The 22,702-nt window shown below is 37.9% G+C and overlaps 1 protein-coding gene across 2 annotated transcripts in view; it reads right to left on the bottom strand.

The window, feature by feature from the left end:
• Positions 1 to 22,644, bottom strand: part of LOC127430307 (nucleoredoxin-like) — a 100,596-nt gene extending 77,952 nt beyond the window's left edge. Inside the window, exon 1 of one of the 2 annotated variants that reach the window (XM_051680028.1) lies at positions 21,374 to 22,644. In XM_051680028.1, coding sequence (XP_051535988.1) covers positions 21,374 to 21,682 — 309 coding nt within the window. In that variant the 5' untranslated portion in view covers positions 21,683 to 22,644. Of the gene's footprint in view, positions 1 to 11,176; positions 11,417 to 21,373 lie in introns of those variants that run through there. The other variant, XM_051680029.1, reaches the window with a different exon arrangement.
• Between the last annotated feature and the right edge of the window lie 58 nt (positions 22,645 to 22,702).

Below are 22,702 nucleotides of genomic sequence, written 5' to 3'. Positions count from 1 at the left end.
TCTGTGATTTTTGGAGCTTCAAAAGAGAAATCTCCATTCACTTGCATTTTAAGGACCTGCTGAGCTGAGATATTTTTGATTTTTCTTCAAATATGTTCTGGTGAAGAAAGAAAGTCATACACACCTGGGATATCATGAGGGTGAGTAAATAATGAGAGATTTTCATTTTTGGGTGAACTGTCCCTTTAAATGTCTATACTGCCAATACATTTGTTATTGTATACTTGTATTAACATTACACATACAAGACATTCCCAAAAAAATGTAATGTGCATTCCAGCTGTTTCTGAACAATCACTTTCTAAGTGTTTCTTTATGATCCAAAAAAATCCATATTAAGCAACTCCTCCACAAAACAACAGCTGGAGGAAGGTGCGTCATCTCACGCAACCCATTATTTTAGCTCTCAATGTAACAAGCTTGTGCAAAACTCATTATGTAGTGAAACTTCTACAGTAGGTCTACCCACAACACCCCTTAAATATAACTTCCTACTAGCCTAAACAGCCTTACACTAAAACTTTGTTCCTAACTAATTTTGCTTTTCATTTTAGCACATACTTACTTATGGCCTTGGATTCTGCACATTCTCTGTCCTTTCCCACAATTCAATCACAAGACACAAACTGTGTAGTACTGAAGGCTCATGGTTGTTGGAGCAAAGAGGAGCTTGACCCCATTTCAGTCTGCTATGATTCCAAACCACACTGGATGAAAACTCAATTGAGGCTTGCCCTTCTTGCTACACTTTCTTAGAGAAACTAAGCCAAGCCAATACACAAACACGACCGCACTCTAATGATAGCTCTGCATGTATGTGGAATTCGATAACATAATTGCATAAATACAAAAGAAAAGAGACGCATTACACCAGAGGATTAGATTTAAAAATAAAGAGGATTTTCTGAGGGAAAGCTTTTAGGATAGTGGCTTTTGAGTGCACTCAATGATTGAATGACATGCTTTGACGAAACACTAGACATATAACAATGACAATAAAAAGCATATGGAACTTTATTTAACACTACACTGGAGAGGCTGCCAGCAGGAAATACTTCCATGTTTCAACGACCGCAAGCACTTACTGCACAAATGTTAAAAACACATCTACAGATGATATACCAATAAAGTGAATAAAGAGCAATGACAGACGGTGGAATTGTCCTTTAATGTTTTCGTTTATTGGAAATTTTTGTACACGTGGACAATCTGGGGGCTGTAATATAAAACTGAGCTAATTTCAGGGTCAACGGAACGATGGCCCATTTCCTCCCCAATTCACATCTGTTAAGACAAGCTTTGTACATGCTTTGGGGCTGTACCTCTGTCCTGTTATTAGCAACACCTGCACCCTCAGTCAATCAACAACACATTTGTCCACACATAAATCCAACTGCAGTGCTGAAACAGAAGAAACAAACAGGACTTGCAATAACCCCTAGCAAATAAAATCCACACAAACAGAAGTGTAATCTCGAGAAGCCAGCATTTAAATGGATAGTTTACCCAAAAATAAAAATTCTCTCATCATTTACTCACTCTCATGCCATCCCAGATGTGTATCATTTTCTTCCTTCTTCTGAACACAAATAAAGATTTTTAGAAGAATTTTTCAGCTCTTTTGATCCATACAATGCAAGTGAATGGGTGCCAACATTTTGAAGCTCCAAAAATCACATAAAGGAAACATAAAAGTAACCCGTAACACTCCAGTGGTTAAATCAATATCTTCAGAAGCGATGTGATAGGTGTGGATGAGAAACAGATCACTTTCACATTCTTCTTGTGTTTTTGGCATTTCACAATCTTCAAGCATACCGCTCCCTTCTGGGCAGGGAGAAGAATTTCAAGCAAAAAATGACTTAAATATTGATCTGTTTCTCACCCACACCTATCATATCGCTTCAGAAAATATGCATTAAAACACTGGAGTCGCATGGATTACTTTTACGATGCCTTTACGTGCTTTTTGGAGCGTAAAAATTTTGGCACCCGTTCACTTTCATTTTACGAACCTACGGAGCTGAGATATTCTTCTAAAAATCATAATTTGTGTTCTGCAGAAGAAAGAAAGTCATACACATCTGGGGTGGCATGGGGGTAGGGCTGGGCAATACGTCTTAAATTATATCTCGATATTTTTCAGCCTATTGACGATATTCAATATATATCTCAATAATAATATATTTGCTCTAAAATGGCTCAAAGTGTTTTTTTATGTTTGTTTGTTTTTTATCAGAGGAACCATCATTTCATCCAAACAGCCAAGTAGATTCAATATTTTAAAGACATTAAATTAAAATATAATAATTAGTTTTTCATTAAATAAACACAAGGCAATCATTTTCATTGATATGTAATTTATATTTCATATACAGTGACACATAGTAGCTTAATAAAAAGCATTATTTACCTTCAAATGTTTTTACTTTTTTGTGAATGAATGAGGTGTGTAAAGCTACTTCACAGACTTATTTTTGAAACCCCAGTTGAACATTGCATAATACTAAATTATTACCGTGGGACATGTCAGGTTTTATTATTATAATATAATGCTGAATTATTATTATTATTCGGATTATTAGATATCCGTTATACAAAAGTAATATATTTCTGTCCCGTTTACTTCACCTTCACATGGGGCTTTTATTATGACACTGAAAGTGCTGCAGTATTAACTTTTAATTTTATTTTGACACAGAAAATACAATGTGTATTTGATAGTTTACAATGTTCTGCATTTCCTGAAACACTGTAATCTCCTCCTTTTCTGTTATTCTGTGCCGCATTTGTAGATTTGTATAATAACTTGTAACTGTTACTAATGTTTGGAATAGCGTGAATGCTTGAACCTGCAATACTTTGATTTCACAATGCATATGAACTGATCTGAGAGCGCCGCCATGCGCGTGCATACAGATCAGCGAGTCACCGGTTTGTTCTGAATCACACACCAGACCATGTTTATCTGTCTTTAAATCACAGCCTTTTGTGGATTAATAATCACATATGACCAACTCGCCATTTTTATGTTATTTTGATTAATTGTGCAGTCCTGAAGGATCGTGAAATTAGTTTACTGATGCGCTCTTTATGAAACATAATGGCCAAATGAAAGCACATTAAAATCATCCCGATATTCACGATATTGGTCAATTTACATCGTCAGCAAAATGAACTCGATTAAATCATTAATATTCAATATATATCCCCCAGCCCTACATGAGGGTAAATGATGAGAGAATTTAAATTTTAGGGTGAACTATCCCTTTTAAAATATCCGGTTTATTGTCCTCAGTTAATCAAAGTAATATGTTAATCTATTGATACTTTTCAGTATTGAATGGATTATAAGTATATTTATAATCTAATTTTCTCTCACTTTATCCACCATCTTGGATTTATTTTTCCACTGAGCTAATCACGGTGCACTCTGGGATCGCCTACCCGGGTAAGGATACATACAATGGCCAAAACGAGATATCTTAAAAGGCAGCATAATTAAGATATCTACCTTCTGGAACAGCCTTCGCGTCAGGAGCGCGCCTATGATGTCTAAAAATGCTTCCTCCGGGGGATGCTCACTAGGTTTTGCTCACTTGCGTGCTGTCATACCAACCATGATATGTTCTGTTTCCGTTTGTCCTACGAAGGCCATCTTGTTTAAGCAAAGCTAATTTAAAGTTATGCTGCCTAAAAAAGACGCATCCTACACCAGCCTTCGAAACAAGACACAGCTCACATAACAAAATTATTCCAGTGCACTGAAACCTTTGCTCACTTAAAATTCTGAGAATGCACCGCAAAAATCAGGAAGCATCGTTGCTCACTATGTTCCCTTACCGGAAACGTTGCCATGTCTTCTGAAGTCTTTCAAGTCGTTAGAAGATGAGCACAAGTTTAAAACTTTGAATTTAAAGCCTTATTTTCTCTTAAAAAGAGATGTTCATTGTAATGACTTTCATCCATAATGACCATGAATGGTAAACAATATTTGAAACATTACAGTTGTTATAAGAAGGTTAAAAATACACTCCTTTATATTTTTATTTCTATATGTAATTTATCTTTCATCATAAAACTGTACATTTGAATATCTAAAACAAAATGCATGACAGTGTCATTTATACATCTATGTTTTAAATTAATACCCGCTGTATTTTAATGCGCAAGCTCGTAATCGTGTCGCAGGTGAGCGAGTCATAAGTCTACTAATAGTCACTCGTACCACAAGTACACTCATAGTATAAAAAATGATTTTTACTAGAGGAGGACCGATATACAACCATTTTGCAGATATGATAACTAAGGTGGTGGAAAAGCCGATAACCAATTAATCGACCGATAGTTTAGCAAATCGATGCAGTCGTACTCTAGGAACCCTCCAACAACACCCATGGGGGAAAAAAGGCTAACAGTAAACTATCTCCGTTCAAAATCGTACAGTGTACAGCGAACCTGTTTTAAGAGACACAATTTCAGTTGTAACTCAATTTTGAGAAAGTGCAGTTACTACTGTTTTACCTTTGCATGACAGCACAACCTAGATTGTTTGGTCTTGAAGAATTTGAAGTTTGATTTGAAATTTTGATTGCAGACTTTGGTATCCTGGCAAATCGGAGAACAGATATTGTCGAGATCTCTGAAACTATAGAGGAGACATGTGAAATTGCCAAGGTCTTTTTACAAAGAGAAAAATCTGAAGCAGAAGACCAATTTGCTCTCCATTTAACCCTATAGCCATCTAGGAGAAACAATTGAGATATTAAAGAGATCCTATTTGGGATTTCTCTTTACTATAAATTGAGGGAACATTTGGAAATTATGCTAAAGAGGTATAACAGACAACTTCCATCCCACAAGTTCACACTACTTTGCGAGTCTGAAGCTAGGTGTAGCAGCTTCCCTCCAAATCTAACATCTCTCCTGTAAGGCTCCAAAAGCAAAGCCCAGCGTTGGCTTTGCTCTTGAAACCGACATGGTGGAGTCATTTCAGGGCAGAGCTTGTTAGAACCCACTTTTGTAGGTGAAGGGCCAAGCAGGACCATCCGAAGCAGGGGGTTGCTCTGATGACCCGAGGTGCTAATCAGCTATAATCCACTTGAGATGAAGCGATTAGAAGGATTTGGCCCCATCCCAAATCTTACCACTTACTGCAGGAGAAATGTGTTCCCCCACTTCATTCCCCAGGCTATGTGTCAGAGTTAGTACACCAGGGTTATATAACATTTCATCACCCCCAATGACTCATTCACTTTGGATCTTGCACATATGCACTCCAGTTTTTATGGCTTTGGGCTATTCTGACAAGCAAAAGCTCAACTCGATTAAAGCTTTGAGGGATTTTAGCCGAGGCTAAACTATAATAAAACCGTTAATTACATATTTCTACTTCAGGGACATTTGAACACAAGGCCAAAAAATTAACATCCTCTTCTAAGGTGTCAAGACCTCTAATTAAGACGTCTAAGATATTTGGCCTATTTTACCTCAACTTCCATTTCCTTCTTCAGAAGGAACTGGCAGTATTAAAAAAGCAATATGTAAAATGTATTAAAACAATGCAGGGAGCCTTCCTACTTTTACTTGGTTGAGAACACCACTCTATGCATTTACATGCACACCTTAAACAATTATGCTTAATTAGCCGAAAACATGCAAGGTCATGTTTTAAACTATTTATGACCTTACCCTGATAAAGGAAAAGCATTTAAGCATAAACTGATTGGCACACCCAGACTTTTGGCGATAACCCCGATTTCATGTTGAACGTAAACACCTCTACCTTCATTCTTACCGGCTTACCCAATGCGCATGCTTGTTTACGTTTTATGTTAAAAGCAGTACCCTGAAAATTTCAAGTCTCTTGTAAACACAGTTCTCTTGCATTGTCACGTTTGTTTTTAATAAGCCTATTTTTGGTATGGAATTCTATACTTTAAAGTTGAATTTCATTTCATCATCAAAATAATGTCTAATCAAATTAATTCCTAAAATTTTTAACAAATGAATATAGAACAATTACCTTTCAACATACCATTGCATTTTTTTACCAAACTTTATTCAGTACAACAGCACTCTTGCTTGTAACATATATGCTTAATTTTTATTAATATTTTATCATTATGTTATTATTATTATTTATCATTATTATTATTACTACAGTGAATGTTAAATTTTTCTATACAGCTGTAATATATTTCTGTTGCAATTTCTTCAATTTCAAGCATCTAGGTGTTATACTGAATCAAGCTTTTATTTTGATGTGAGCTTTTATTTTGACGTGTGTTTTGATGGAAGCTTCACAAGTGCTCCGTCATCTCATCAACACACAGCGTGCATGATTCTGCGTTTGGAGGTATGAGCGGTTTGCTTCACACATTCAATTTAAAGCACGCAGCTCATGCAGACTAAGATCGCAGTCTTTCTCAGTTTAATAATCACACTAGGACATGCCATGGTTTTATATTGATTAATTGTTCATTAATTGTTTTCCTCAATTATGTTACATTTGTGAGCATCTGGAAGCAGTTGTGTGTCAGTCAGACAGCATGCGGATATTCAGTGCTGCAGAAACACTTGTATCAAGACAACTTTTTTGAGTATCGACTTGGTACCGAAGTACCAGTACTTTTGACATTACTAGCGAGAACTGATGGTTTTTGGCACTAGTGATTTCAAACATGGCGAAATGTCAAACATTGGTCTTGAAGTGCCAAATTTGAGTATTGCAAATGAGATTTGAGAGCTATGGTGGAGGATACGATAAGTCAACCTATCGTATTCAGAAGACTTGGAATATAGCAGACAAGCTGTGTGGATTACTTGTATGCTGCCTTTTTGGAGCTTGACAATATAAATCTTATAAACATCCTCACTTTGATGTTTTTGGAAAAAATTTGCTTGGTGGTGAAACAAGACCAAAAAAATGCCCTTTTCACTTCTCACCACACATAAATACACAAGTCAACAGCAGTTCACAGCAGCTCTGGCGCCAGTGTGTGAGGGTGCCTGGCTGCCAGGAGAGACGGTCGACATATTTGCTTTAACACTCAGCAATTGGGTAAGCATCCACCACACACCATCACTACAGTGACTCAATCACAGCACTGATAAGATCAAGGACACATCTGTGAGAACATCAGAATAGAGACAGCTGACAGTGCACTGTGGTGCAAATTTAAAGAGATGTTCACTGTGGGAAAGCACAAAACGGTCCCCTACAACCCTAAAGGACCCAAGTAGACCCTTAAGTCTTCCACAAACATGCTGGGATGAGTAAACGTCAAAAGGGGAAATGTGAGGCAAGACTTACATAAGAGGACACTTTAATTTGAGCAAAACTTTGGGTTCATTTGCATCTGATTGACTCGTACTTAAACGGTTTTCAAAGGCAGCAATAAAAATAAAAAAAATATTAAAAAAAATCTGACAACATGTTAATAACTACCTACCTGAATAATTTCACAACCTGTTTAAAGGCACAAGGATTTGAAGGTAACTCCATCACCCCCTTGAGAACTGAGGTTTGTTACCGCCAAGAAAGCACGTCAAAAACAACTGGACAGCAGGCTTGCAATGTGTTGGGTCAAGTATTCGTTTCTGCATTTGCGTGTTTGCATGAAGTGTGTTTCTGGCCTTAGTCCTCCCTATGAAATAATCTAACCGTAGTGTTTACTGTAGCTAGCTCTGTAATGGTGGACCAGACATTCTTTAAATGTCTGGATGCTCAACATACTGTAAGACTAGCCCTAAGGAACAAATTTGGCTCATTAAATCATTACAGACTTAATCTGATTGCTCATGCAGATGTTGTACTGAAGACAAAATCTGTGTCTGTTCTGTACGTTTCAGGGAAATTCTTGTCAACTCCTGTCATACTTTGTCACTCTGCCACATATTCTGAGATAAACAGACAGAATCAAGAAAGAAAAGGCCTCTTTCAGTCAAGCTAGACTATCACCCGAAACTTGTACTTGGACGCAGAACTTGTCCAGGGTCACAGACCAGCAGCTATTGCTTTATTATCCCTCTACAGACTGCTGGGAACAGAACGGTCTCACGTTGCTTAGAAAAAGTAAGCAAGATCAAGCCATCTCTACCTGGCTGGCGGTCCTTTTCCCCCATTTTCATTTGATCTCAATAGGTAACTAAAAACCTAAAAAGCCAGTCCTCCACTAGGATTCACTATGTCCACACTCCCATTGTTTCCATTTACAACATATCAGTGCATCTAGTGAGAAAGACACAATAGGGACCGAAAGGAGGTGTAAGTCTAGTCTGTGGTGAGCAGATAAATTTGACAAGCGTTGTGTTCTTAAAGCTCTGTAGCACACTACAGCAGCCTCTCCCTGCTGCCAACATTCCTTACATAATCTCTTGTCATGTATTACATACAGTTACAAGCATATGTAGCTACAATACAATCAGACGTTTACACGTACTTAAAGTTTGAATGCAGTCGGATAATAATTTGTCTGTTAAAAAAGGCATGTAACCTCTCCAGTCCGATTTTTGTAAAGTCAGACTAACATGTGACTGTAGCTCGGCTTCATCCAGCAATAAATCACACGTAAATCGAACCACAAATGGCCTCTGCAATGGAAGTATGCTACGAATGACAGAGGTGATGTGCAATGTGTATTTAACGCAACATGAACAAGAGGTCCGTGGTAGCATCGGAGGCGCCAAGTGAAGTAAAGAAGAGCTTGTATAGTTAAAACACTCCAGGAGCAGATTGTGCTAATTGTGTTGTACTTCAACGGACAACACACATCTGATTTGTCCCAAAATTAAATCGTAAAGAACGTAAAAAACGTACAGAGCTGTAAAATTTGCATGTTGCGCAAGTCTTACTGTTGAGAAGCTAGATAGCCGATTACTCATGTTTGATTTGTGCGCTAATATGATGCAAAATGTAAACCAGAAAACATCTCTGTCGCTTCCCCAGCTGACGTACTTTCTTCAAATATTCCATTACACATTCTGTCATGTTCACTTCATGAACGACAGGGTGAACTTAGGTTAGCTGAGGTTAGCCAATAATAACAGAGATCATTTACAAATAGCAGTCTTAGGGTGCTTTCACACTTGGTTTGATTGCTTGGACCATACTCGAGTTTGGTTCCTCCCCCTTCCGCTGCCCCCACAGGTCTTTATTCACATCATATTATTTGGGTTCGAACTGCGGTCCAATTGCATCATCAATGTGAGTACAAGCGGCAGCTGTTTACCACTGTAACTAGGTAACAACCCAAGACATCAGCATTGCTGTGTTGTTAAAAGTATTTATCTCTTTGGATTTGCCACCAAAACTTTACATGCACAGAACGACACTTGTCTGCCACGGATGCACGAATGTGCAATGATGTGAAGAATGTTAGCATTTGTCTGCCGCGAGCCCGCGGATGCGTTTCAAGATGTGAAGAATATGAGCTGCTCATTGGAGGCGATTTATTTGGACAAAAGCAGGTATGAGAAATGCAATATACCACAATAATTTCAACCGGCAAAGACACAAATTATACGTCATCAATAGCGGTTTACTTCATGGGGGCCTGGGAAGCTCAGCAAGTAAAGATGCTGACTACCACCCATGGAGTTCGCGAGTTCGAATCCCAGGGCATGCTGAGTGACTCCAGCCAGGTCTCCTAAGCAACCAAATTGGCCCGGTTGCTAGGGAGGGTAGAGTCACATGGGGTAACCTCCTCGTGGTCGCTATAATGTGGTTCGCTCTCGGTGGGGCACGTGGTGACTTGTGCGTGGATGCAAACTACAGGTGAAGCCACGTGATAAGATGCGTGGGCTGACGGTCTCAGACACAGAGGCAACTGAGATTCGTCCTCTGTCACTACGCCACCACGATGACTTAGAGTGCATTGGGAATTGGGCATTCCAAATTGGGGAGAAAAAACATAAATAAATAAAAATAATAGCGGTTCACTTCTGTGATTTGGTATGTTTGCGTTCATATCAGCAGTGAACCGTACTGAGGTTTACGTGAACCGAACCCTAGATCACCCTTTCAAGCGGACTCGAGTGTGGTTCGTGGGTGCGCACCAGAGTTCGGAAAACAGTGTTCACATCATCCAAATGAACCACACTTTAATGTCATTCTAACCCAGGTGCGTACCAAAAGTGCTAGTGTGAAAGCACTCTTAAAAGGTACAGCATCAAAGTTTTTTAACAAAAAAAACCTTAAAGCTGAAGCTTGTAACTTTTTCAGTGTATAAATACTTTCTCCTATCCAAGCTTTATATGCAGAGACAAATATAAACAAATCATTCAGATGTTAATTTTCTCAACAAACTGAGAACACTGTCACTGTGGCACTGTGTTTGTTTAGAGCAACCCGCTTAGACCCGACCCAACAACATTTCTCAACCAATGGCGTGAGTTGGGGGTGGGCCTTTCTGACTCATTGAACAACAGATGACAACAGCAGACGAGGGGCGTATTCGGAAAGCTGTTCTGAAAACAGTTCAGTGGCGCTAGTGTCACAGAAATTACACACTTCAGCTTTAAAATTGAAATGTGTAATTTCTGTGCCGTAAGCGTAACAAAATGAAATTGCAAAAAAAAAAATTTCCGAACACTCCCCCTATCTGCCACTGTTCAGAAAGGCAGATAGTCCCGCCCCAAATTCAAACCATTGGTTGAGTCAATGTTAATGTGTCGGGCTGGTAAGGATGATCAAACAAATAGAGGAATGTCTGATAGTTCTACAGAACAACCGTGTTTACACTTATTTTAGGGAAAATCAACTTACAAATGGCTTATAGTTGACTCTGTTACGCTGGGATGTGTGAAAACATTTGATCATTCTCAAAAGAAAAAAAATTAACATAAGTGGACTTCAGGGCAAAAAGTTAAATACTACAAATGTGTAAAATATGACCAGTTTAAAATCAGGGGCCATATTGCCAAAATGATCTTGTCATTAATAAAAAACATCAATCAAGTAGCCAAAAAAAAAAAATTTCCTGGAAACCATTAGAAATCTATCTGATTTGTAATAAATGTATCTGGACATTCATAGGCCATCTCAATTAGCCTGACCACAGCGTTTTCCACCAAGCAGCATTATCAGTACACAGCGTCACTCAGCAGAAAGAAAATCTGTTAGTCACACTGAGCCAAATGTACCGTTCACTGATAGCAAAGCTCGTATTATCACCTGCAGATAAGGTCGTCTTTCTGTAGCCGCCAGCCTTGAAATCAAAGCTGAGTGGAGGGACTCGGCTCTAGGATATGTGATAAATGGGAAGTGCTGGGTTTTTCATCAGATTACTGACACCTTGATGACAGCAGCCCTTAGCGATCTCAAAAGCTCAGAACAGCTGTCCCTGAATCTGCAGAGACGGTTGCATAGCCAAACTCTCCGGGCAGCAGAAGACCTCCTCTTTCACTCGGACACAAGCTTGTTCTCTCTCTACAGACGTTTACTTTACACCACTGGCAGATCTGGGCTTTGGCCCGTAATTGATTTACGAGCAGCTTTCCCCACTCTGCCCTGATGCAAGTGTCCTTGTATGGCAGTGCCAGTATAGCGTTCCATTGATACTCAGCAGACGCCCACCACCAATGCAACTCCATACACATACAACAACCTCCTCTCTCTCACAAGACACACACACACACACAGGAAAAGCTAACACTGAAAATGACCAAATACAAGAAATGTACAGTCATAAGTCCACTAACTTTTATATGAGAAACATGACTGGAAAAATCACTAAACAAAAATGATTTCCCTGGCTGCAGACATTAAGAGCATGATGATGGGTGTGTGAGACTGTTTTGGGACGACACTAGACCTAGTCAGAAGTGAAAAGAGCCATTTGGTTTGTGCATATATGAATACAACAACAGTTTCAGTTTATTAGTAGCTTTCTAATTTAAAAGAACAAAAAGCTTAGATTTGTTTAAATATTTAGTGGTTGGTTCACCCAAAAAATTGATATTCTGTCATCATTTACTCACCCTCATGTTGTTTCAAACTTGTATGAGTATTTTTACTTCATTACTGTACTTAAGTAAATGTTTTCAAGTATCAGTAATTTATCAGAGTATTTTTATTTTACTTATTTTATTTTATTTACTTCACTACATTCAAAGCATAATAACTGACTTTTTACTACACCGCATTAAAGAAAAAGTGCTGTCCTTGCTACTTTTAAATGAATAAATGAATAAACAATGTTAAGTAAAAATAGACACGTTAAGCAGACTAGTAGTTCTTGTTCTCTCAAGTCTATAACCGTAACCTAGCAACAAATGCAGTCTCTCTCCAGAGTTTCCACAGTATGAGGGTTACCGTTTAGATATACAGGTGCATCTCAATAAATTAGAATGTCGTGGAAAAGTTCATTTATTTCAGTAATTCAACTCAAATTGTGAAACTCGTGTATTAAATAAATTCAGTGCACACAGACTGAAGTAGTTTAAGTCTTTGGTTCTTTTAATTGTGATGATTTTGGCTCACATTTAACAAAAACCCACCATTTCACTATCTCAAAAAATTAGAATACATCATAAGACCAATAAAAAAAAAAACATTTTTAGTGAATTGTTGGCCTTCTGGAAAGTATGTTCATTTACTGTATATATACTCAATACTTGGTAGGGGCTCCTTTTGCTTTAATTACTGCCTCAATTCGGCGTGGCATGGAGGTGATCAGTTTGTGGCACTGCTGTGGTGGTATGGAAGCCCAGGTTTCTTTGACAGTGGCCTTCAGCTCATCTGCATTTTTTGGTCTCTTGTTTCTCATTTTCCTCTTGACAATACCCCATAGATTCTCTATGGGGTTCAGGTCTGGTGAGTTTGCTGGCCAGTCAAGCACACCAACACCATGGTCATTTAACCAACTTTTGGTGCTTTTGGCAGTGTGGGTAGGTGCCAAATCCTGCTGGAAAATGAAATCAGCATCTTTAAAAAGCTGGTCAGCAGAAGGAAGCATGAAGTGCTCCAAAATTTCTTGGTAAACGGGTGCAGTGACTTTGGTTTTCAAAAAACACAATGGACCAACACCAGCAGATGACATTGCACCCCAAATCATCACAGACTGTGGAAACTTAACACTGGACTTCAAGCAACTTGGGCTATGAGCTTCTCCACCCTTACTCCAGACTCTAGGACCTTGGTTTCCAAATGAAATACAAAACTTGCTCTCATCTGAAAAGAGGACTTTGGACCACTGGGCAACAGTCCAGTTCTTCTTCTCCTTAGCCCAGGTAAGACGCCTCTGACGTTGTCTGTGGTTCAGGAGTGGCTTAACAAGAGGAATACGACAACTGTAGCCAAATTCCTTGATACGTCTGTGTGTGGTGGCTCTTGATGCCTTGACCCCAGCCTCAGTCCATTCCTTGTGAAGTTCACCCAAATTTATGAATCGATTTTGCTTGACAATCCTCATAAGGCTGCGGTTCTCTCGGTTGGTTGTGCATCTTTTTCTTCCACGCTTTTTCCTTCCACTCAACTTTCTGTTAACATGCTTGAATACAGCACTCTGTAAACAGCCAGCTTCTTTGGCAATGAATGTTTGTGGCTTACCCTCCTTGTGAAGGGTGTCAGTGATTGTCGTCTGGACAACTGTCAGATCAGCAGTCTTCCCCATGATTGTGTTGCCTAGTGAACCAAACTGAGAGACCATTTTGAAGGCTCAGGAAACCTTTGCAGGTGTTTTGAGTTGATTAGCTGATTGGCATGTCACCATATTCTAATTTTTTGAGATAGTGAATTGGTGGGTTTTTGTTAAATGTGAGCCAAAATCATCACAATTAAAAGAACCAAAGACTTGAACTACTTCAGTCTGTGTGCATTGAATTTATTTAATACACGAGTTTCACAATTTGAGTTGAATTACTGAAATAAATGAACTTTTCCACGACATTCTAATTTATTGAGATGCACCTGTAGTGTTGCCCACTGCATGAGCACCAAAAGCACTGGAAATAAAAAAACAACTTAAAAAAAGGACTTAAATATTGATCTGTTTCTCACCCACTCCAATCATATTGCTTCACCAGACATGGATTTAACCACTGGAGTTGTATGGATTACTTTTATGATGCCTTTATGTGCTTTTGGAGCTTCACAGTTCTGCCCACCATTCACTTGCATTGTGAGGACCTAAAGAGATTAGATATTCTTCTAAAAGTCTTTGTTTGTGTTCTGCAGAAGAAAGTCTTACACATCTGATGGCATGAGGGTGAGTAAATGAGAGAATTTTCATTTTTTGTGAACGATCCCTTTAATAGACCAGTACTTTTTACTTTTGATACTTAAGTACATTTGAAAGCAAGAACTTTTGTACTTTTACTCAAGTAGAATTTTAAAAGGAATAACTTTACATACTTACTGGAATAATTTTTAATCAGGGTATCTGTACTTTTGCTCAACTACAAGATTAGTGTACTTCGTCCACCACTGGAAGTGAATGGGGCCAGTCCATAAAAGTTAAAATACACACCATTTCAAAAGTATAGCCAGAAGGCGTAAATATTATACATGTTAACATGATTTTAATGTGCTGAGATCTAATTACAGGGATTTACAGTGTTATGGCATTCGCCAGATTACAGGGTTTACGGGCGTAGTCGTCATGATAACAAAGGTGTAATATTGGATAAAACTTGACACAGATAAGGTTAGCGAGTGATTTAATCACACTAAAATCATGTTACCATGTATAATGTTTATATCTTGTGGCTATACGTTTGAAACAGTGTGTATTTTAATGTTTATGGACTGGCCCCATTTACTTCCATTGTAAGTGTCTTACTATAACCGTGATACTGCAGAAAGAAAGTCATACATCTTTGAAACAACATGAGGGTGAGCAAATGATGACAGAATACATTTTTGGGTGAGCTATCCTGTAAGTAGTTAAACAAATCTAAGCTTCTTGATCTTTTGACTTAGAAAGCTACTTATAAACTAAAACTGTTTTTGTATTTATATGTGAATAAACCAAATGGCTCTTTTCACTTCTGACTATGTCTAGTGTTAATAAACAAGGGATGCATTGATATAATTTTTTGTGGTGATCAACATTATGCCACAAATGCAGTCTTGTACTGAACCCGGAACAATCCTTTAAGTGTGCAATTCACACAAAATAAAGCCTACTTAAATATACACCTCTACTATTATGAACATTTTTCCATTTCTGAATTCAAATGAATGCCTATACCTTTTCTGAGTCTTAAAAGTAAAACATTTCCAGGTTATGTAACTGTTCAGAGATTGTAAAAAAGTAAAAAAATAAAAACTTCTAAAACTGCAATTCTCACAAAAATGGCATCAGTAGTTTGGAAAAATATTTTATTATTATTTTTCAAAGAAAGTGAAGCAATTTAGTTAGAAAATATTAATATTTTAAAAACTTCTATCCACTAAATCAAAGTCAGTGTAGCATAACCAACATGCATGAAACCATTTTGTTTTTGGCACCATTTGTAAATTCTAGAGACTTCTAGGAGATCAGCAGTTACAGAAATACTCAAACCAGCCCATCTGGCACCAACAATCATGCCACGGTCCAAATCACTGAGATCACATTTTTCCCCATTCTGATGGTTGATGTGAACATTAACTGAAGCTCCTGACCCGTATCTGCATGATTTTATGCACTGCACTGCAGCCACACGATTGGCTGATTAGATAATCACATGGATGATTGTTGGTGCCAGATGGGCTGGTTTGAGTATTTCTGTAACTGCTGATCTCCTGGGATTTTCACACATAACAGTCTCTAGAATTTACTCTGAATGGTGCCAAAAACAAAAAACATTCAGTGAGCGGCAGTTCTGTGGACGGAAATGCCTTGTTGATGAGAGAGGTCAACGGAGAATGACCAGACTGGTTTGAACTGACAAATGCCAATGGTAACTCAGATAACCGCTCTGTACAATTGTGGTGAGAAGAATATCATCTCAGAATGCTGTTCTGAGATGCGGGTTGGTGCTGTTTTGATGGCACGAGGGGGACCTACACAATATTAGGCAGGTGGTTTTAATGTTGTGGCTGATTGGTGTATAATATATATATATACACACACACACACACTGTATATGTATATAGCATATATACTGTAAATATTAATATACATTGGCAGCCAAAAGTTTGGAATAATGTACAGATTTTGCTGTTTTGGAAGGAAATTGGTACTTTAATTCACCAAAGTGACATTCAACTGATCACAAAATATAGTCAGGACATTACTGATGTAAAAAAACAGCACCATCACTATTTGAAAAAAGTCTTTTTTTTTAATCAAAAATTTTTTTCCAGCAGAGATCACTCCAATACCTTATCCTTGAATAATCATGCTAAATTGCTAATTTGGTACTAGAATATCACTTGCCATTATATCAAACACAGCTGAAAGCTATTTGGTTCGTTAAATGAAGCTTAACATTGTTTTTGTTTTTGAGTTGCCACAATATGCAATAGACTGGCATGTCTTAAGGTCAATATTAGGTCAAAAATGGCAAAAAAGAAACAGCTTTCTCTAGAAACTTGTCAGTCAATCATTGTTTTGAGGAATGAAGGCTATACGATGTTGAAATTGCCAGAAAAACTTAAGATTTCATAGAAAGGTGTACACTACAGTCTTCTAAGACAAAGGACAACTGGCTCTAACAAGGACAGAAAGAGATGTGGAAGGCCAGATGTACAACTAAACAAGAGGATAAGTACATCAGAGTCTCTAGTTTGAGAAATAGATGCCTCACATGTCCTCAGCTGACAGCTTCATTGAATTCTACCCGCTCAACACCAGTTTCATGTACAACAGTAAAGAGAAGACTCAGGGGTGCAGGCCTTATGGGAAGAATTGAAAAGAAAAAAACACTTTTGAAACAGAAAAACAAAAAGAAAAGGTTAGATTGGGCAAAGAAACACAGACATTGGACAACAGATAATTGGAAAAGAGTGTCATGGATCTTAACCCCACTGAGCTTTTGTAGGATCAGCTAGACCAGTGTTTCTTAACTGGTGGGTTGCAGGTCTATTCGGACTGGATCGTGGACAGCAGGGAAAGAACAATGCCATGGTTCTCCCATTGAAAATATTTCGGCAGCCACTCAAGTGATAGCCTGTTTAGGACTGCCGAGGGAGATTTAATGATAATCTCGCAATCAACTAAAGGCTTCTCATCTGCACTTTTGCACGAGTGTAACGGAACCAGCTCGCGATCATGATCTACTCTTCTCTCTGGCGCGCGCGTGCAACAGCTGGGCTTCCCTCGATAGTGCGGAGTGCAGACCTCAAAGCTGATGTGACCAATTTCAATTCTAGTGAGACTTTTCTATTTTAAAGCATTACGGAGGAAGTCAAATCGAACCTCTCAAACAGTAGGCAGTCCTGACATGCCAAACAGCACTGAGGAGGAAAAGAGCAACACTGTGCTATGCGCTAATTTTGTTTTAATTATTATTTTACATGAGTAAAAGTAACTGTTATATTTTGACAAATGTTATATAGTTTCATATGAAATAATCTAAAGGTAGAATCTATTAGACCTCATTTTATATCAACAGTGGCAGTTGTAGTTAAAGCTTCAAGATGAGTTTCAGCTAGTATTTATTTTTTCATAAATACTATCATTTGTTATTATTATTACTATTATTTAAGACTAGCTACACTGACCTAACCATGGTAATGAGGAGCCTTTCCTCCTGTGTAATATGTATGTTCTGTTTGAATTATGTTTGAAATTAGGAAACAAACAGGATAATAATGGGCTCATAGAAGTAAATATGCTCTTCAATTTTTAAAAGGGGGTAAAGAAAACTTCCTATCACTTTTGTTGTTGACATCAACAACAAAAATAATGTCACTTGATGCATGCCCTTATACTTGAAAACCATGAACAAAACTGTGCAACATAAAAGGAAATGCGACCAAGGATAACTTAAATACAGGTTACTTTTTTACTATGGTGGGTCGCCACTTAATTTCCAATATAAAATCTGGGTCCTGAAGCAAAAGCAGTTGAGAACCACTGAGCTAGACTGTAATGTGCGTGAGAAGTGCCCGACAAGACTACATCTATGGCAAATGCTACAGGAAGCGTGGGGTGAAATGTCACCTGAGTATCTGGACAAACTGACAGCTAGAATGCCAAGGATCTGTAAACCTGTCATTGCTGCACGTGGAGAATTTTTTGATGAGAACTCTTTGAAGTAGTTTAAGAAGTTCTGAATTTTTGTTTCAAATTGTAATAGTAATTTTTCAGGTTATTAATGTCCTGACTATACATTGTGATCAGTTGAATGCCACTTTGGTGAATAAAAGTACCAATTTCTTTCCATAAGAGCAAAATCTGTACATTATTCCAAACCTTTGGCCACCAGTGTATATAAAACACTTTTAAAAATGTTTGTACACTTTATTAAAATGAATGATTAACTCAAGTTTTTTTTTTTTATGTATGTTTCAAATGGAGGCCTATAACCAATATGGGGGGTGGGGGGGGAATCACATCTCTATGAACTTAGCACCTGTGCTTTAAACTAGATTTTTAAAAGATTTCTCTTTTCTATCATTTCAGGAATCCTTATTTGTCAGTGACCCACACAGTCCTCATAGAGGGGGAAATGAGCCACTTAATACCCCGCAGTAACACAACTTCAACTCAGCTTTGCAGCAGGCCAACACCACACACACCAATTAAAGCCTTCAAAGAGCACAAACACAAAAGTCCCACTGTATTCACTCTCCCGTGAAGAGAGGAAAGAGATTCGTCCTCATGCTGGGGCTGCAAGGAACGCGACATCAGCCGCTCAAATACTTTATAGCTTATCTCTCCGCAGACTGCAAGATGTTATTACCTTAGGACAAACAGACTTATCTGGACCAGCCCTGGCTATTTACATCTCCCTTTATGAGAGCAAACCAAGTAAGCCTCAAGTCAAAATTGAAGAGATGTGAGCCACGTAGCAGCACCCAAAAATGGCTTAGGATTATTTATGGCTTAATATTATATTACGTCTTAGTCTAGCTTGCCAATGGCAAGAACATTTTGACATGCAATGTAAAAGTGGTGCTAATAAGGCAGAAAACAGACAATGAATATGCCTATTTTAACTACTAATTATAGACATGTATAAATATATGCACAAATACATAAAAATAAAAAATAAACATACTAAATTTAAAAGGTCAGTAAAAATAATGTCAAATAGTACACAGTAAAAAATATATATCAAAATGAATTTATGGTTTAAAAAAAAAAAGACAAATATGATGATCATTCAGTACTAAACAAAATACACTTATGTTACATTTATTCTTTCAACATATGCTTTCCTTCAAAGTTCCAAAAGGACAACAACACAAGCAATTTATCATAGGGGAGCCAAAAATAAGCACAAACAGACATTTGAGAGGTGAATAGAAACAGACACTTTTTGACATAATTTGATCCTTTATTGAAAAATCATTCAATCGAGGATCAAACATGCCAAAAGCAAAGATCCAAACTCTATCTAAATGTCCTCCTGAAAACAATGCACGATAGCTTGCGCAAAATCAAGTCAGCGTGTAACAAAAAATCAAAACAAATCAAAACTATTAAACTGTGATCAGGCTAACTGATTCTAAAATATTTTTTTACAGTAATATTTTTGCACCAGACATGAAACTGCAGCTTAAAACACATCTAAGCAAAATATCCCTTAGTATTCCTCTCAAAACAAAAATACAATATTCTCTTCTGCATTGCCAACAACACTATGTTCAGTCTTGTGCATGGCGGCAAATGCAGATTTTATCTTAAATATTTATTTTGCTGCCCCTGATGTCATTGTAAAACGGCATGAGCCATTAAACGTCCATCGTTTGCTTGTTAGCGAGATGTGTCAAAACATGCTGCGGGAGGTGGGGCTGGTGCACTGGACCAAAATGGATACCAGCACAGAGGGGCAAATCTGAGCATGATCCAAACTGTATTATCCATTAAAACAAACACACAAACCCCAGCAAAATACTGCACTAAAATATCAACCTAATGATAGGGCATTACGCGTGGAGGAGAGACTGTATGAGGTAAATTCATTCTGCTGGAACATAATAACGCCCAGCTCACCACAGTATTGACAATGCCATTTATGCAATGTGAGTCTACATTTAGAATAACAAACACTCATTTATTTCACATTTTTAGATGGATATTCCAGACAAACTAAAGGTTATTTCTAACTGCTGGTATACCAGAGCTGCAAACCTAAAATATTCTCAACCACAAGATCTCGTCACTATTAACAGGAGGATAGCTCGATTAAAAGAGCTCTGAGACTCTGGAATAATGTCCAGCTTTGCTTTAATAAATGACACAAAACAGGCCTGTTTTAATTCTGAATAGCAAATGTGCTTCCAATAATAAAATGCTTTTAAAAATAGGGTTTTCTAAGCATTGAAATATTTTAAAATCAGAATTGAAGAATATTTTTAAAGAGATAAAACTAAAACATTGAAATTTACCATGGTGTTTTATTGCTTAAACACATTTTATCCTCCCTGTAAATATGACTTTAGCAACTAATTATTTCTATAATCAACTAGATCATTGTGTAATTCTATAATTAACAGTGACTGATGTTTTCTTTAGCAGCTATGCACATTTTTTCTTAAAAACTAGTGATCTGCCTATCTAGAGAGTATTTTTGGGCACCGTATCGAGTTCAAAAAAATGCTATTTAGGTAGGCAGCTGTCTATGATATGGTGTAATGATGTTTATTGTGCTTTTTCACATTTATACAGCATTCAGTAGCTGTGCTTTCTAAAGCCTCCAGTTTAAAATAATAAAACACCTGCCTGCCCATAAGAAATGCTTTATTTTTATATTTCTTTTCTGTGATCAGAATTAGATCATAACACTATTAGGTGGGGTCATGCAATAAAAAAAATCACAGTCAAATATGTCTATGTCTGCCACAAAAACAAAAACAAAAATTAAAAAAAAAAAAAAAAGGGCCAAGATTTATAGTGCAGAAGAATTAAAATACATAAGTTGCACTAAGATATTTCTTTATTGGGGTGCTGGAATTCAATGTCTTGTTTCCTTATAATAAAAACAGGAAATCTGACTTTTGAATGCATGACACATTTTAAATTGAATTATAAGGAAATATTAAATAGAGGAAAAAAATAGTGATTAAACTGATCATTTATTAGTTGCAGCCATCAATAGATTTGATTGATCATAAGAGGTCAAATCATGTAAAACAGTTTAGCTACTTTCTCTCCCTTTCACACTTTGTATTTGTATTGCTTTTAAAGAAAACACTGCGTCCCTTTGTAAATGTCCAGTCTGGTGTTATCTTTATCAAATCTATTGAATTTCTGTATCATCTATAGTCGCTTACCTTTTTGTGTCTATCTTTAAAAGGCAACGCCGGCCATTGCATCTCCTGCAAGAAGTCCTGCCACTGTTTCTGGTCCTGATCCGATGAGATGAAGACGATTTCCAATTTGTCCTTGTGCTCGGATGATTTTTTAAACTTGCTGTAAAACTCACAGAGACTGGCGTTGAACTGCTTGCAGGGACCGTTTAAACTGCAGCCGAAGTAGAGCCCGAGCAGAGACAGCGCACTGCCCAGCGCATGCACATCCACCTCGGCTTTCTCCCCGTTGACGAGCCGCTCTCCGAGCAGATTCACCAGAAACTCCGACATCGCTGCTGAGCTCTCGAAGCGGACTGCTTTTGATTTAGTTTAAATGCTTTCAAATGAAAGCCAAAGTGGTCGATATCCGCAGGCCGTGGTCCCAGTTTGGCCGTGTTGGAGAGACGCGCGGTTTCTCGAGACAGCGGCCGTCGTTTGTCTCAATACGCTCCGGTGACTGGCCCTCAGCAACAGCGCCGACTCCCGCTGTGAGACCTTTGCGACACCTAGTGGCGAGATAGTGCAATTGCATCTCCACATACAGTAGTATACAGATGTCAATCAGACTATGGTGTACCAGTAAAACAGGCACACATGGCTACCCGCATATACAGTTCTGTGCAAGAGTTTTAGGTAGTTCTGAAAGAAGTTGTATTGTGAGGATGTTTTAAAACATAATAATAATGCTATGAATATTTTTTATTTATCAATTAACTTCATACAAAGTGCTGTAGACATAAATCAAATATTGGTGTGACCAGCTTTTAATTAATTAATTAAATCACACATTATACATATACAGTGAAATTCTTTTTTTTTTTTTTTTTTTTTCACATATCCCAGCTAAGCTGGGGGTCAGAGTGCAGCGTCAGCCATGTTATCTGGAGCAGATAGGGTCAAGGGCCTTGCTCAAGGGCCCAACAGTGGCATCTTGGCAGTGCTGGGGCTTGAACCTCCAACCTTCTGATCAGTAACCCAGAGCCTTAACTGCTGAGCCACCACTGCCCGCCTTATACCTTGCACACAGTTTTTCAAGGCTGCTGGCAGCTTGCACCGTTTTATGTATTTAGGCTGTCTCAATTGCTTCTGTGTCTTCGTATAATCCCAGACTGACTCAATGATGTTGTGGTTCGGGCTCTGTGGGGGTCATCCCATCTGTTGCAGGACTCCTTGTTCTGCTTCTAGTCTATTCTTTTTGCAAAACAAATGTTTGGAAATGTAACTAATATTTTTTATCGACACACTAAAGAAGATATAAAACAAACATCTTAAGACAAATGTTTTTGTGAAACATCAAATGTGCCAAAGACT

This window comes from Myxocyprinus asiaticus, chromosome 39 (assembly GCF_019703515.2).
Source record: "Myxocyprinus asiaticus isolate MX2 ecotype Aquarium Trade chromosome 39, UBuf_Myxa_2, whole genome shotgun sequence".
In the NCBI taxonomy this organism is placed as follows: domain Eukaryota; kingdom Metazoa; phylum Chordata; class Actinopteri; order Cypriniformes; family Catostomidae; genus Myxocyprinus; species Myxocyprinus asiaticus.
This window is presented reverse-complemented; position numbering and strand designations above follow the sequence as displayed.